The sequence below is a fragment of the Boleophthalmus pectinirostris genome, unplaced genomic scaffold (genome assembly GCF_026225935.1).
Source record: "Boleophthalmus pectinirostris isolate CB_2022bp ecotype Guang Dong unplaced genomic scaffold, ASM2622593v1 HiC_scaffold_1, whole genome shotgun sequence".
Classification (NCBI taxonomy): Eukaryota; Metazoa; Chordata; class Actinopteri; order Gobiiformes; family Gobiidae; genus Boleophthalmus; species Boleophthalmus pectinirostris.
Genome location: NW_026570970.1, coordinates 16,626,190 through 16,641,835, shown reverse-complemented (window position 1 = coordinate 16,641,835; position 15,646 = coordinate 16,626,190). Strand labels below are relative to the sequence as shown.

General features: G+C 37.9%; 1 protein-coding gene across 1 annotated transcript in view; it reads left to right on the top strand.

Moving 5' to 3' along the window:
- The window catches only part of igsf3 (immunoglobulin superfamily, member 3), a 197,396-nt gene that overhangs the window by 101,264 nt on the left and 80,486 nt on the right, over window positions 1-15,646 (top strand). Inside the window, exon 3 of the mRNA XM_020931924.2 lies at window positions 5,156-5,575. Within this exon, the coding sequence (XP_020787583.1) occupies window positions 5,156-5,575 (420 nt within the window). The remainder of the gene's footprint in view (window positions 1-5,155; window positions 5,576-15,646) is intronic.

Below are 15,646 nucleotides of genomic sequence, written 5' to 3'. Positions count from 1 at the left end.
TACTTTTCCCTGTACTGTAGACTGTTTGACATCAACCTGCTGAGGGACTCAAGATGGAAACTGGACATTGGCTATAGTCTCTACATATTTACAGTGTTCATTAATATGTACTAAGGCTGTGCAATTAATAGAATTTTGATCGCAATTTCGATTTGTGTGTCAAAGATCTCCAAACTCATATAAACGATTTGAAACGATTAAAGCTTAACAAGTTTATTTTGGGATATTTTTTAATATAAATAAGTATATTTATTTTATTTAAATATAAGAGATTGTAGAATAGCTGGATATATAGTTTGTTTTGGATACATGTATCTTTTTTCTATGCCTTATTTCATGTTCAAAGTATATTTTATTCATTTTATGTTTTATACACCGCAAAACTGCTCTTAAGGTACACAGAGAAATGCTGAATAAATGCATTGTGTACCTAAAAAAATTTCATTTGAATAATTGTGATTTCAATATTGACCAAAATAATCGTGATTGTTTTCCATAACTGAGCAGCCCTGATATGTGCTGTCCCTTTACAAATAAATAAAATAAGAATTAAAGGTGCATGGTATGTCATTAAACCTTTCTATCTCCATGGAAACCAAACCAGACCAAGTTACTGATCAGATCTTTGGAAAGGCAAACCCACTCAGTCAAAATGTATGTTTTTCTGGGTATTTTTGAGCTATAACACCCATTTATAATTTTATAAATGTAAGGAAGAACTGTTTAATGTCATACTGTGGAACATTCCAGGCAGAGCAATGACAAATCTACAGAAACAAGCAGGTGACGGACCCCCAACTAAAAATTTACACAGTGCACCTTTAAGAAATCCATCCTCTTCTGATTATCTGGGAGTGGGTGACGAGGCAGCAGTTTTCCCTCACCCCAGACACTTCCTCCAGCTCTTCTAGGGGGACCCCCGGGCGTTCCCAGGCCAGCCGAGAGACTTAGTCCCTCCAGCGTGTCCCCGGGGCCTCCTTTCGAGACCTTGGTTGTTCATATTGTTGCACACCTAGTAATCTTTTTTTGTGATTTCACTCTAGTTTTGTCATGGTTTGAACTTTGCTTTGTGCTTTTAATTAAACACATAAATTCCCATTTTACTCTTTTACAGGAGACAATATGAACAGAACTGTTACAGTCTGAGGCAATTTGAGTGATCAGATAGTGTTCCGTTTTGCCGTCTTGCTAGTATTTTGGGTTAAAAGCATACACGTATACTAGAAATACATTTATTATGACCTTTTGTTTTGGCTATTATTTATGGATGATGTTTTAAGATCCATCTATTGTCTCTATTTTTACTACCAATGTCTTTCCAGCACAATGCGTCTCTGTCCATCTAAAAATACTCCTTTTATCCTTCTATAGAGGGTTTTAAAGCATCGGACGCAGCTTTGTATCCATCGTGTCATATGAAATAATCGCACCTTGATGTCTACATTTCGAGGCTGCTCCTTTGTTTTTATTCTTCACAGTTCCCCACCAGTCGCTGTCACGTTCAGGTTCTGTTTGAGATGTAAATATTAAAGGGCTCATGTTACGCTATTTTCTGATCTATGCTATAATGTTGTTTCCTCATCACAAACATAGCTGGAGTTGTGTTTTTTGTTTCATTCACACATCTGTAACACACAAATCCCGCATATTTACTTTCTTCTCTCAAGCAGAAAACACTCAAGTTGTCAAGTGGTATAGTACAGGAAGTGCCCCACTCTGTATTTAAAGCACATAATGTCCTTGAATCATTTGAATAATATCAGGAATTGCCAATTTCTACTGAAAAAAAGGTAAAAGCTGTAGCTGTTAACAAGGTGGAACGGAGCATTTGGAGTTTTTCAGACTACTCAAACACGTGTGAATGAAACAAAATGCAACTCTGGTTTCTGATGAGGTAACAACATTATATCATAACGCTCACAAGAATCCATTTTGTGTAATACAGGACTTTTAACTGATTTATTATTTATTACTGTGTGTGTTTAGTAAGCACGATCAAAGCGTTTATGTGTGGTGTATATGGGACGAGAAGTGTGCCAGTAAAAATGCAGTGCAATGTTTACAGAAGTACAAATCATATGGGATGTAATCAGGGGCAGAAGATGTAAAGGCCTGTGGGAGAGAGAGAGGGAGGGAGGGAGGGAGGGTTACGCTGGCGATGTGGGGTTGACATGTGATAGTCATATGGAAGAGGAAATAGGGAGCAGTCACCTCCACACAATAGACTGGTTGTGATGGCGTTTTCATTGTCACCAAGCTGGGTATTGCAGTTTTGACATGCTCATCGGAAAATATATGATTCTGAATGTTAACAGATTGCATTCAACAATACAGTAGCATGTGACAATACCTATATAACAATATCTATAGTGTTTTGTTTCTATATAGGTATTGCTATTTCAGAAACGCATTTTGCACTCTGTTTTTATTACTTCACATACTCAAAATTAGATGATATTTATCTACATGTTTCAGGACTGAAAGATTTGGTGATAATTGTGATTTAGTTTATTTTTTCTGATTTTGTTCAAAGTTCACATTCTAAACACGTCCAGGAGATCTGACAAAAAAACTGAAAGAAGTGACAACGAAAATAAGAATCACAGTTCAAGACATGTAAAAAAATATATATATATTGAACATAAAATGGTGAAGGAAAGGAGACAAATTGAGGCTATTTTCAAGTACTGGCTTCCTTCACGCCCATTGGACTAAGTGAGTGTGAAGTCATCCACAGTGTTCAGCTCCAGTCGAATGAAGCTCCCGACAGTGAGTCCTGGTTCAATCCTGATTTAGTCCTGGTTCAGTCATGGTTCAGTCCTGATTTAGTTCTGATTTAGTCCTGAATTAGTCCTGACTATTCCTGGTTTAGTCCTGTTTTAGTCCTAGTTCAGCCCTGGAATCAGTCCTGGGTTAATCTTGGGTTAGTCCTGGGTTAGTCCTGGTTTAGTCCTCGTTCAGTCCATGGCACATGTGGCTCAAAAGTGCTTCATCTCGATCAATGTTTCTTCTGCTCAGTAAATGCCTGTGATGTGATGACAGTCGAGTCGGGTCTGTGAATTCGTATTTGCACTGAAGAAAGCATAACTGTTTCATTTCAATTCATGATTGTAAATCTTGAAGTCGTAACTTTTCAATTTGTATTCTCATGGATGTTTCAGTTAGAATGCTTTTAATTTGTGTTTGATTTATGACGGGTATGGGCGGGTAACGGGTGAAATGTCTGGGTCCTGGTGGGTGCGGGTTTAACTTTGATATAATCACGGGTTAATGCTGAACTGTGCAGGTGTGGGTCTCCAAAAATGGACCTGTGCAAGACTCTAATGTAGAGCAGTTTACTGTGAACATTTCAAGACCAAAATGACGAGGCTTACAGCAGCAGTGACATAGAGGGGGTGACAGTTTTTCAATGTAAAGTCAATTGGATCCAGAGTCGATGAAGCTAGAAGCGCCCCCATGCTCATTTCCTATTTGGAACGTTGGCTATGTCCATTTATATACACACAAGTCGACGCTCACACCCAGCGCTTTTCTGCACAATTGTCTCATTTTCAAATATGGGCCGATTCTCTAATATGGGATCCTCCTGCCAACATTACACAAGCATTCAAATTGCCTTTTCACCCTCTCACTTCCTCTGCTTTTATCAATATTGAGAGCCACATTTGCTGTGTGTTACCACCAGTGCTACAATGTGAACCGAGTGAGTGCTTTGCTTCCTGTTATGTAACACTTATTGTAAACTACCACTCATACCTATTCACACCTCCACAAAGACCCAACACATCCTCAACCACCTCCATTGTGATCTATCATGACTCATATTAGACCATTCAGACCTTGCATAATGGCTGACCACAACTACCCATCTGACCACAAGCGGGATTGTCTGAATGAGGGTAAAGATATAATCAACTGTAAATTGCTTGAAACACTGGTATGGTCTGTAGGTGCAGAAATATATATGTATAATTAAAGGTCCTACATTACTCTTTTGAGATTTAAGTCATGTTAAAATGTTGTTTCCTAGTCAGAAGCATACCCAGAGTTGTGTTTTGTTTCATTCACATGCATTTCAGTAACCCCTTATTATCAGTCTGTCTGTCTACGTCCACACAACAGCTCTATTTTATTTTTATTTTTTTTGCGGGTAAAAAAAAATTGCATCCACACACGTGTCGGCTCAATAAATATTCACGTCTATATGACAACGGAGCATACTACAATACTACAAAGATTAAAGTTCTTCCTGCGTGGGGTTCCTTTCTGGTCACGTGGCGATGACGTGGTTGCTACATCATCGTATTCCAAAAACTGCGATTTCTCCACTCTGGAACTCGTTGTCAGATAACACCGTATTCGCCCACCCGAAACGCCAGCTCCATGTGGACGAAACACCAAAATGAATAAAGACGTCACCATTTTGACCAAAAAAACGTTGTTGTGTGGACATGACCTACATCTCCAAAGTTAAAAATGCTCTGTTCCACCTTGTGATGTCATGAGGAGATAGTTTTCAAGTTTTACCTTTAGTTCAACAGAGATTGGCAATTCCAGGTCTGAAATTGTCCAAATAATTCTCATGAAGATGTATGACATTTAAAAACACAGTGAAGCACTTTCTGTTTTACTAAATGACCTCACAAGGTAGAACAGAGTGTTTTCTGTTTGAGAGAAGAACTCAGCTTAAATATGCAGGATTTGTGTGTTAAACATGTGTGAATGAAATAAAACACAACTCCAGGTTTCTTTGTGATGAGGAAACAACACTATAACACCAGAAAAGAGCATAATATGGGCCCTTTAATTTATGTTATTAGTCTAAACAATCACTCACACAGCTATTGTTTTCTATTGTTTATTTTTGTTGTCGATCTATAAAGCTTGCATTGGTCATAATATTAATCCAGCATTACTATTCTGCGCAGGCTCTTCTCCGCATTAGAATCATATTATCAGTCATTCTTTTCTCTGAGATTTTATTTCTGGAACAAAGTCAAGGCCCCACTAAAATGTGTTTAGTTTTCCAAACAAACTCACTGTAAAGGGCTGCCTCGAGTCATAAATCAGACTCTACAGCTCTCCTCAAAGTGTAATTTACTCATTCTCCGTGCCACTTAATTCTGACCTCTTCTTCTTCTCTCTTATTCTGCAGTTATCGCTGACTCCCTGACCGTCACAGCCCCCGCTCAGACTCTGTCCAAAGTGGAGGGGGACACGCTGCAGCTCACCTGTGAAGTATCTCGTAGTACTCTTCAGCACACACACTTGTCTGTGGGCTGGTACCTGCGCTCCCCCGAGGACGCCTCTGCCCCGCCTCAGGAGCTGGTCACCCTGTCTCGGGACTTCGTGCTTCGCTCCGGTGGGCCGTACAGACAGAGGATGGCCGCGGGGGACCTCAGACTGGATAAGACCAGCGCCACAGCGTACAGGCTCACCATACACAAGCTGCAGCCCGTGGACCAGGGGCTGCTGTACTGCCAGGCCACCGAGTGGATCCAAGACCCCGACGACAGCTGGTTCGCCATGACGCGCAAACAGAGCGACAAGACCCAGCTACGCATTCAGCCCACAGGTGAGGACAGAGGGTTTCTCATATTATCACAGAATATTTTTTTACCTTTTGTTAGAGGAGTGCAAAAATATCATTATTTGGTGATATTAAATTTGGTGATTCAGTGGCCCATGAAAACAGTACTGTATCAATATATCAGCAAGAGTATTTGAAGAGTTCATTGGTAAAAACAGATAAGCACCATTTGAAAAAGTAATCAGAAGCTTGTAGTTTACTTTTAGTATAGTAATATTTTCAAAAAACAAATGCACACTTAACAAAAATTATTCTGCTAAAATATATTGCAAAGTATCGTGCTATATATCGATAATCTCATGTATTGATATATTGTAATAATATCGTATTGTGAGCCGTGTATCGTATCAAATCGTGGGGGAGCCTGTGATTTCCAGCTCTACCCTATGAATTAAGCTAATAAGCCTCTAATATAAGAATCTCTAGTCTAAGTGTAGTCAGTATTTCAATCATGGTATTAACCAAATCCAATTTATAAGATTAGACTTAATTATTAATTCCTCTGGCTGAGAACTTGTGCCTGGATCTTGTAGATAACGAAACAGACAGCAGATGTGCTTGATTTTTTATTTATTTATTGAAGATAGAAATTTTAAGTATAAAAGTACAAGAGATTTTTTTTTGCAGTATACTGTCATTAGGCTATGTCAGTTTAAAGGTGCATTGTATAACTTTTCTGGTAGAGGGTCCATCAAATGCTTTTCTCCATAGTTTCACAGTATTAAACCTTTCTATTGTTATGGAGATCAAACCAGATCAAGTTACAGGTCAGATCTGTGGACAGACAGCCCTGCTCACAGTCAGAATGCTTGGTTTTCTAGGTATTATTGAGGTATAAAATCACCTGTAATTTAACAAATGTAAGGTAGAGTTGTTTAATGTCATAATGTGGAACATTCTAGGCAGAGCAATGACATCTCCATGGAGGAAAGTATTTGACGGACCCTCCACCAGAAAAGTTACATAGTGTTTTTTTTCCAAGAATTAGCTCTTCAGGTAAAAATATAACTATAGACTTATTTATTATTATTATTTATTTAGAGTACAGCAGTAAAACTAGACCTGGGCCTGAAGATTTAGCTTAGAATCACTGACCTATAAATGACAAACATTTGTGCTGAAATTCTATTACGCAGTACTTTGATAGTATCGTTAAAAATGGTCCTTTTGACAGATTTGCACACACTTGTGGTTTTGGCTCTGTGATTACCGATGAGTATCTGGCACTAAGCTCATTATCTCACTAAAAAGGGCTTAACTCAACCTCCAAAGACCCCCCACTTTTTTATTTGTGTCTGTTTGATGAGCAATGTTACAGCACATCCAAGAATCACTGGAGCTGCTCTAAACTGTGTAGGCGTCCACTCCACAGACTTATGGCTTTTGCATACACAGTGCCGTCTCCCATGGCAACTATCATATGGCCCTGACATTTAAAAACAAAGATTTTATTGTTGTGACACTGTATGATACGAAGTCTTATGAGGTAAATCACTGTATAGGAGAAAGTCGGCACTAGCTTTGCAAGATTTATCACAATCAAAGCAGAAAATACAATTCATGCAATTGCTGGGTTTCAGATAACATCACAACCTTCTTTATTCAACACAGATGGGGGGAGGTAAAAAGAATAATGTTCAGCTGCAGATTTTTGTAACAATTTAGCTTGGTCATGAATAGAAATGATCAGGTTCCACAGTTGGGGATTTACCTTTCTAATACTTCATGGCAGAGTACAATGTTCAATCAATAGAAAAAGCAAAGTACAATCAATAGGAAAAACTGTCTCTTGCCTCATCTGGAAGTATGACATCCACCAGTATAGTTAGACATGGAGATGATTCAAGATACCAGTACAGTACAGAAACATGTATTTAATACCTAAAAATATGTTTCTTTTTATACCTGGTCAGTCCTGAGAGAAAAGGTCTCACCATAAATCAAAAATGTACCTTATGAAATTCATGCACATTATTTCTCTGTGTTGTTATTCTAGAGCAGGGATTCCCAAATGTTCAGGGGAGACCTCCACTGTAAAATGAAACTGGCGTCTGTAATCATTTCAAGTTACAAAGCATTCAGAGGATCTATATTACACAAAATTGACTCCTGTGAGCTTTAAGCCACTTTATGGAGTTACCTCCTTAACAAAAACATATCTGGAGTTGTGTTTTGTTTCATTCACACATGTTTGAGTAGTTATTAGGGGGGGTTATTAGTCTCTCTACATGTCTAAAGTTTAACATGCTCTGTTCTACTTTGTGATGTCTTGTAGTGGTAGTTTTGAAGTTCTCAGCAACCTTTTACATTTTGTTCAGTAGAGAGTGACGATTCCAGGTCTGAAATCACTCAAATGATTCTGATGTTGATGAAGGTCTGTGGAGTTTAAAAACACAGTGGAGCACTTCCTGTATTAACACATGACATCAGAAGGTGGAACTGAGTTTTTTTCTGTTTGAGAGCAGAACTCATCCTAAATGTGCAAGGTTTGTGTGTGTGAATGACACAAAACACAAATCCAGGTATGTTTTTGTTGAGGAGACAAGATAATAACAGATCAGAAAATAGCATATGGGATTTCATTGTAAAATGTTTATATTCTTATTTATTTAGTTCTTTATTGTGCTATTTGACTTGCTATTCACAGTGTCCAATTCATGAAAACAGATTTCTCAGAATGTGATAAAGAGTCTGGAAACATTTTTATATACAAACGTAAATATATTAGTTTATTAAATTGCTCTAAATGCAGAGAGGGAAATGGTTACGCAAGGACATGAGGAAATCACACAGAGAACAAACAGCACAGTGAGTCAGAGGTGAGGACTTTGGCACTGCTAAAATTACACAGTTACTGTTTAAACAAGCTGTGGCCATTTGAACAAAAGCAACCTGATTTCACTTTTCATTTTTAAATAGGAGAAACTTTTGAGACCATATCTGAATGTAGTGGAGCGTTCGTACCAATACTGTAAGGCTGAGCAGTTTTAGGACATATCTAATTAATACTGAGTTTTTAAAAATCAGGATACTGTGAGTGCACGTTTTAAACTCTCCCGTGAGCGTTACAATTGAGACAAAATTGGAATATTTACAAACTACTTAACAAATAGTAGTTAATAATCATAGTATTAACATTTAAATTAGCATTTCAGATTTTAGGTTTTCTTACATAATTTGGAGATTTTGTTGTTAAAGGGCCCATATTTTTTTTTATTTTCTGGATCTATTTTTCCAATCTCTACAGCACAAAATGTAAAGGGTATCTTGAAAACTATGGGTCAGTCCACCTCAGTTCACCCACTGAGTTAAACACTACTTTGTCAAATTTTGATGAAACATGGTTTATAGATAAATCATAGCCAGAAAAGCTAATGTTTCAAGTTTTAGTTTGATCGGACCAATGGTTTCCGAGATATCACCATTTCATTTTTTCACAGTTTTGCATGGTCGCCAAATTTCAAATTTCATTTACTCAGCAACTACTGGTCCGATATCAAAACTGAAGGTATCCCTGGAAAGAGGACATCATAAGGAATCAAAGTCTTAAGATGACTAAATTATTATTTTATTTTTTTTCATGTCATGAGGGTCGGGTCCCTTATTGTCATTTTCAAGGTCAAAATATAGGTCAAAAGGTAATTCATCTCAAAAGTACTCAAATGCAAAAAGAAAATTCCTTATGATGTCCCCTTTCCAGAGATACCTTGGCTTTTGATACCGGACCAGTAGATTGCTGAGTAAATGCAATTTGAAATTTGGCAACAAGGCAAAAAATTTTAAAAATGACACTGCGATATCTCAGCAACTTGCTCCGATGCTAAAAATTTGAGAGTTTGGTTTTCTTGGCTATTTTCTTTGCAACTGGACAATGTGAGTGTTCAAACTGCAATTTGTTTGGGAGTGAATTGAGGTGGAATGACCCTTACCACTTCATGTCATCACACGGTGGAAAAGAGCATTTTCAGCCTCAGAGATGTATAACAGACTAATGTGGAGTTACTCAAACATGTGTGAATGAAACTAAACAAACTTCAGGTCTGTTTTTGAGGCGGTAACAACATTATAACATGGCTTAAAGCTCAAAAGAGTAAATTTTGCGTAATATAGGACCTTGAACAGAAAGCATTCTTAAATATTGAAATTTATTATATTTGTGATAATCTTGGAGCTCTAAAATACAGTTCTGCTGCTTCTTTTGATGGTATTTCTGGACGGGAATAAGACCATAACACAAGAAGTCCATAGATCAGGATATATGATAGGGTTGTGCAAGAATATCGATACTAAATTTGGTGATGTAGTACCATTACTGTGGACTGCTGCATCAATATATCGAGTATTTTTTGGTTATTTTAGCATGTTTTTGTGACCGCTCTCTAGTTTTGTTGCTTAGTTTGCGGAAGGAAACTTGTTTATGCAATATACTTAACATATTCTTCTGTATTTTATATTAACTTAGCACACTTTTTTATTTAGTTCTTTAAAAAACAGCAATATATCATGTGCATTATATCGATTATCACATGTATTGTATGTTAATATCGTATCGTGAGCCACCATGTATCGGGCCCTGTGCTTCCCAGTCCTAGTATATAATGATGCATGGTTGAGAGTAGGTCAAGAATGTAAAGGAATACAATAGGTCAAGTGTGTAACACGGAGTACATAGAGGAGTATGTGGGATGCTAGAGCGTGTCTTATGATAATGATCTAATAAACTGTCAGCCCTGAGGCGCACTGGAGCCGAAACAAAGATGGCTCCTCTCCACCTCAGATAACCCTCCCACTCCCTCCCGCTTTGGTCCTGCTTTCCCCAGACACCAACACAGCTCCTCACCACTGCACCGATCTCCTGCTCTCCGTAAAAAGCGTCTCTTTGTAGTCGTCCAAGAACGGGCCTCATAGGCGGGTGATAAACTGCCCTGGTATTAGCTCAATTACGATGGCAGCACGCGGCGGAGACTGTCTCGTGCCAGTAAATTACTCCACGGTACAAGTTCAGGCCCCCAACAAAGCACTGCAGTGTAGTAGGAGGTTTAGATGAATCGGTTCAGATGTCCTCTGCAAAAATATCTTGTCTCTGAGGATACTTTACAGCTGATGTCATCAACAGTCCCTAGGGGTGTGATGCTAACTGAAAGAACTACTGTGTTCAAAGCTCGGTTACTCTGAGCTTTATTTTAACACAATCTGACCAGAAAGAGCTGAATTTGTTAGAATCACAACCCTGCATATTGAGTTCTTATCTCAGACAGAAAACACTCTGCTCTACCTTGTGATATCATGTTGTTATACAGGAAGTGCTCCACTGTGTTTTTAAACTCCATTGACCTTAACTAGAATGGATGATTTCAGCCCTGGAATTGTCTCTACTGAACTAAAGGTAAAACGTAGCTGTAAACAGCTACTATACATGACATTAGCAGGTGGTACAGAGCATTTTGAGCTTTGGAAATGTACGTTTGATGAGGTAACAACATTTTAACATGGCTTAAAGTTCTCAAGAGTCAATTTCGTGTAATATATGACCTTTAATTCTACCAAAATTATTCAGCCATACGATGTAGTGAAGTGTATGTAAAGTAGACGTACTTGGAGGAGACAAAAGAGCTGGTACCCGCTGCACCCCTGCGTCACTCCATCTCTGTAATCTATAATGGATGGGAGAGTTGTTGCGTGACAAAGAGAATATGGCTGTTGTTGAGGCTGGTAGTGTGATTTTGTTGTGTAGCACGTGTGTTGAGTGAGTTCCTTGCTCTGTTTTGTATTTACATAGAACATGGATGCTGTACCTAGAGGGTGATGTATATTTGATGTCACACCTGTCTCTGTGCTTATATGGCTGCAGTTAGATGGATGGAGAGACAGAGAAATGAGAGTAAAAGCCCCAGGGAGGAATAGAGAATGTCTGTGAATTGTAGAACAGTACTACGCGTTACATGAAATACAACTCGATGTTAATTCAACCACATGGGATAGCAAGCTTGGTTAGAAAGGACATCATGTGAAAAGAAGAGAAAAACTCACAAAAGAAATACATTGTCTTAACTCAACAGTCAAAAGTTTCGACACCCCATCTCATTACTATGTTTACTACTTTCTACATGATATACACACAGAAGACATCAAGTATATGAAGTAGGATATATGGAATTATGAAGCAAAGAAAAAAAGTGGTCCATCACCTGGTTGTTTCTGTTGAGATTCCTCTGCCTGGAATGAAATTAAACAGCCTGACCTTACATTTAGTCAATTACAGGTGGTTTTATAGCTCAAAAATACCCAGAAAAACAGGCATTCTCACTTGGACTGGTTTGGTCTCCATGATGATACAAAGGTTTAATACAATAATTAATACCCGAAACATTCCAGACAAAGCATCAACATCTCCACAGAGAAAAGCATTTGATGGACCCCCCCACCAAAAAAGTTACACAATGCACCTTTAATATAATTCCATATATCTTACTTTAGCTCCATTTTAGAAAACTATTACCTCTACTAAAATTGATTCACAAATTTTAGTACCTCCTTCAGAGTCCATTGTTAGGCTTTTATTGACTTCTCAAGCCTCGTTTTGGCCTCTTGAGTGTTTTGATATTAGGCTATAAATGCAAAAGTGAAATCAATTTTAAGAGATGGGTACATTCATTAAGTGGGGTCAATAGTACCATAGAAATGCATGACCTTCATAAAATCTATAACATGTTTTCTGAGGCAGTTCTGGGGGTCACATATGTCTTCTATTATAAACTATAATGCTATATCGACTTATTGTTCAATATATAACAGACTGAACTATCATGTTTGGGGTCAGTATTGTACTAGTTGGAAAATGTTGGTTATTTTTCTGCACAACAATGATAATTGAACTGTAGAGTGTTAACTTTATTATAAATAAAGACTAAGTACTAAGTGAAAAAATTATGTATCTCTTGATGCTAAATAATTAATCCATTTGCAAAGCCCGATGAGTTTTTGGAATGCAGACAAATGTTTATTGTTGTTATTATAGCAGATATGGACAGGGCCTAGGCTTGCCCTGACCACGGACCAACAGCCTCTCCCCCCAGAGTATCCCCTCTTCCATCTTCCAGAGCATGTCCCTCCCAGAGTATCCGAACTACATACATACAGAAATACAAGTTACATACATATCAAAGCAGAGTGACTTTTCATAGACTTACAACTTACTTTACATTTGAGGACAGGTAGTACAACACAGGGCTTCCATAGGGTGGGGACAGTTCAAATCCCAATTGGACACTTTTAGTTTAAAACTGTCACTTGTTATTGTTGTTTTTTCTATGTTAAATTTGTGATGTTGCCTACCTAGGGACTACAGATGGAAATTGCAATAATCTGGCAAATTTACACTGCAGTGTTGTAGATGTTCTTTAATATGCACTATCCCTAATAAATAAATAAATAAATAAATAAAGCTGTGTCTGCTGAGCCTTTACACACATTAATGACTGATTTGGTGGAAAACACATTAATTTATACAAAGACAGATTGATAGAAATCTTTCCACAATATAAATTTCCATCTCACTTTGGTTTCAATATTTTTGTTTATCATCTATATTTACTTCATCACTATATCACACTTCAAAATCTGCAACAGGCCTAGTCTGGGGTCTCCAACCTTTAGCTCAGAAGGTACCAGTATCAATCCACCCCTTTTGAAGTATCTTGCAAAGGGATTTCTGAATTGTTCAATAAAAAGATATGAATGTATAGTTTTGATGCCTAAGTTTGACTAAATGGATAATGCTGCAGCAAAACTTTCCCTTGGGATCAATATACAGTATATTTCTCTCTATAGATCATCTTTTATATGCATCTAACTGTTCCCCATCTAAGGCCTGCTGTGTCTCAATCTCTTGCAATCGCTAAAATTAGTAGCTCTGTGGCATTTTTGTTTTGTAAAGGTAGCTCAGTGGAGGAAAAAGGTTGAAAACCCCTGTGTGATCATATATTGTAGCGCTGGTGGAAAAAAGCAAATAAACAACAAACTAGTGTAATCCCCTGGGGGAAAGAAGGCATCTGATTTGTCTGTTATTAATGTTTATATTTTGATTTACAGACAAAATAGTGAAATAAAAACCCCAGGATCATGTAGAATAGGTTAAGACCAAAATGGTGAATCTGACAAGAGCAGTTACAGAGAGAAGGGTGACACTTTTTCAATACAAAGTGCATCGGAGCCAGAATCGATGGAGCTGGAAACGCGCCCATGCTCACTTCCTATTTGGAACGAGACGGCTAGCGGGTTATCTATGTTCATTTAGTGTATGGTTTCACTGGATTCTTCTAGTTACCTAATCTCCAAGCCTATATTCGGCCTCCCCCTCCTTTCAGAAATACACCAAGTCTTGCTCTTCCTCCCTTGGCTCCATCACTCCTCATCCTCCTCCCTGCCCTCTGGTTATTATTAGTGTACTTGTCCTTCTCTAATTGAGTCTCAACATGTACATGTGCCCAGACTGTGAGACCCCCACCCCCACCTCTGCACGTTTTTTTTTTTTTTTTTTTTTTTTGCTGTTGACTGTCTACTCCTCATCACACTGCGTTCTCACTGAAGCTGGTCAAGCCACTCTCATCTGAAGCACACTCTCTTCTTCTACTCTTTTTAAAATGTCACAGCGCATTGTCTTTTCACCGCTAATCCAACTGTCTCTGTTTGTCAGATAAGAAACTGCTCTCCTCACCCCAGCGCTACAATGTGGTTTCTGTGATTACTTTTCCACAGTTCATACTGATAAATAATGCAAGAACAATGGTGGCTACAAAGATAGTCGCAACTACTTTTATGCCCGAATGTGGTTAGATATTGAGTCTAGCAAAAGGGTGAGATTGGGACAACAGGAAATGGCATAGGCAGTGAATATTTCTGAGTCATAGATGAGAATTTTGTCACTGCTTAAGTCTATGACAAAGGGACCAGCAATTTAAAGTTAGAGCAGTAATTTCCAGTTAAGGATAAAAGGTAATATAGGGGCATAGTGACCTTAATAAATGTAGCTTTCGTTCTTTAAATATATGATTGAGTTGAAATTCATAGCGTGCATATAGAGTGTAAGTGCAAGTCTTATGTGTGGGAGAAGAGTGGTTCACGTTCTTGATCTTGTATGTTCACCTTATTTCTGGTTAGAATATGTTTAATGATGTGATGGATTCTGTTATATGCTCCATCCACTTTAAAGAGATAATGAAAGAAGTGATTTGCCTCGTCCAAAGTGCTGTCCAAGGTTCTGCTTACTGATACTGGTCTTGAATATCAAAGTTGATACTGGAAAATTAGTCGGATTGGGTATCGGCTCTGTGATATTGTTTCTGTCAGTATCCTGGTTGGGCCTTTAATTGGATGTAAAAAGACTTTATACACACTGATTTAAGCCTAGAAAGTCTCATAATGTGTGGATTATTATTATAAGTATATATGTTTAGTTGTTATTTGAAATATAAATGACAGTTCCATAACATAATTTGATCTCTTTTGTTATAAGTTTGTTTAATAAGTGCGGTTTGCTTGATGTCGTCAGATCTCAGAAGCAAAGCATGGGCTTTTCCTGGTTAGTACTTGGATGGGAGACCACTGGGGACACCTTTGCAACAGTGGGACGCCAGTGTCAAAAACTGTTGTTGTGCCCTTAAGAAAGACACTTCACATACATTACCCAATAAGAAAGTAGAGTGTGCATAACAATACTACATAACTACAATACCTGCCACTTTACCATCACTGAGTGTAGAGTGAATGAATAATGCTCTGTGAAGCGCTTTGGGTGTCTTGAAAGGCTCTATATAAATGCAATGATTAATCAATGATTAATAAAAAAAAAAGCTAACTTCTTATCGGTACAGTATCTGTATCTGAAAAGAATTCTAGTAAAGAATTCATATATTTATACCTATTGTGCATTTTCTATTTTAGCCTAATTTAACTTATATTTTGACATTCACTAGTGGGTTTTAATGCCTTGCCCAAGAGCACACTGGTAGTGACACCTGTTGGCATTGAGATTCTCTATCACACCTGCTCACTCTT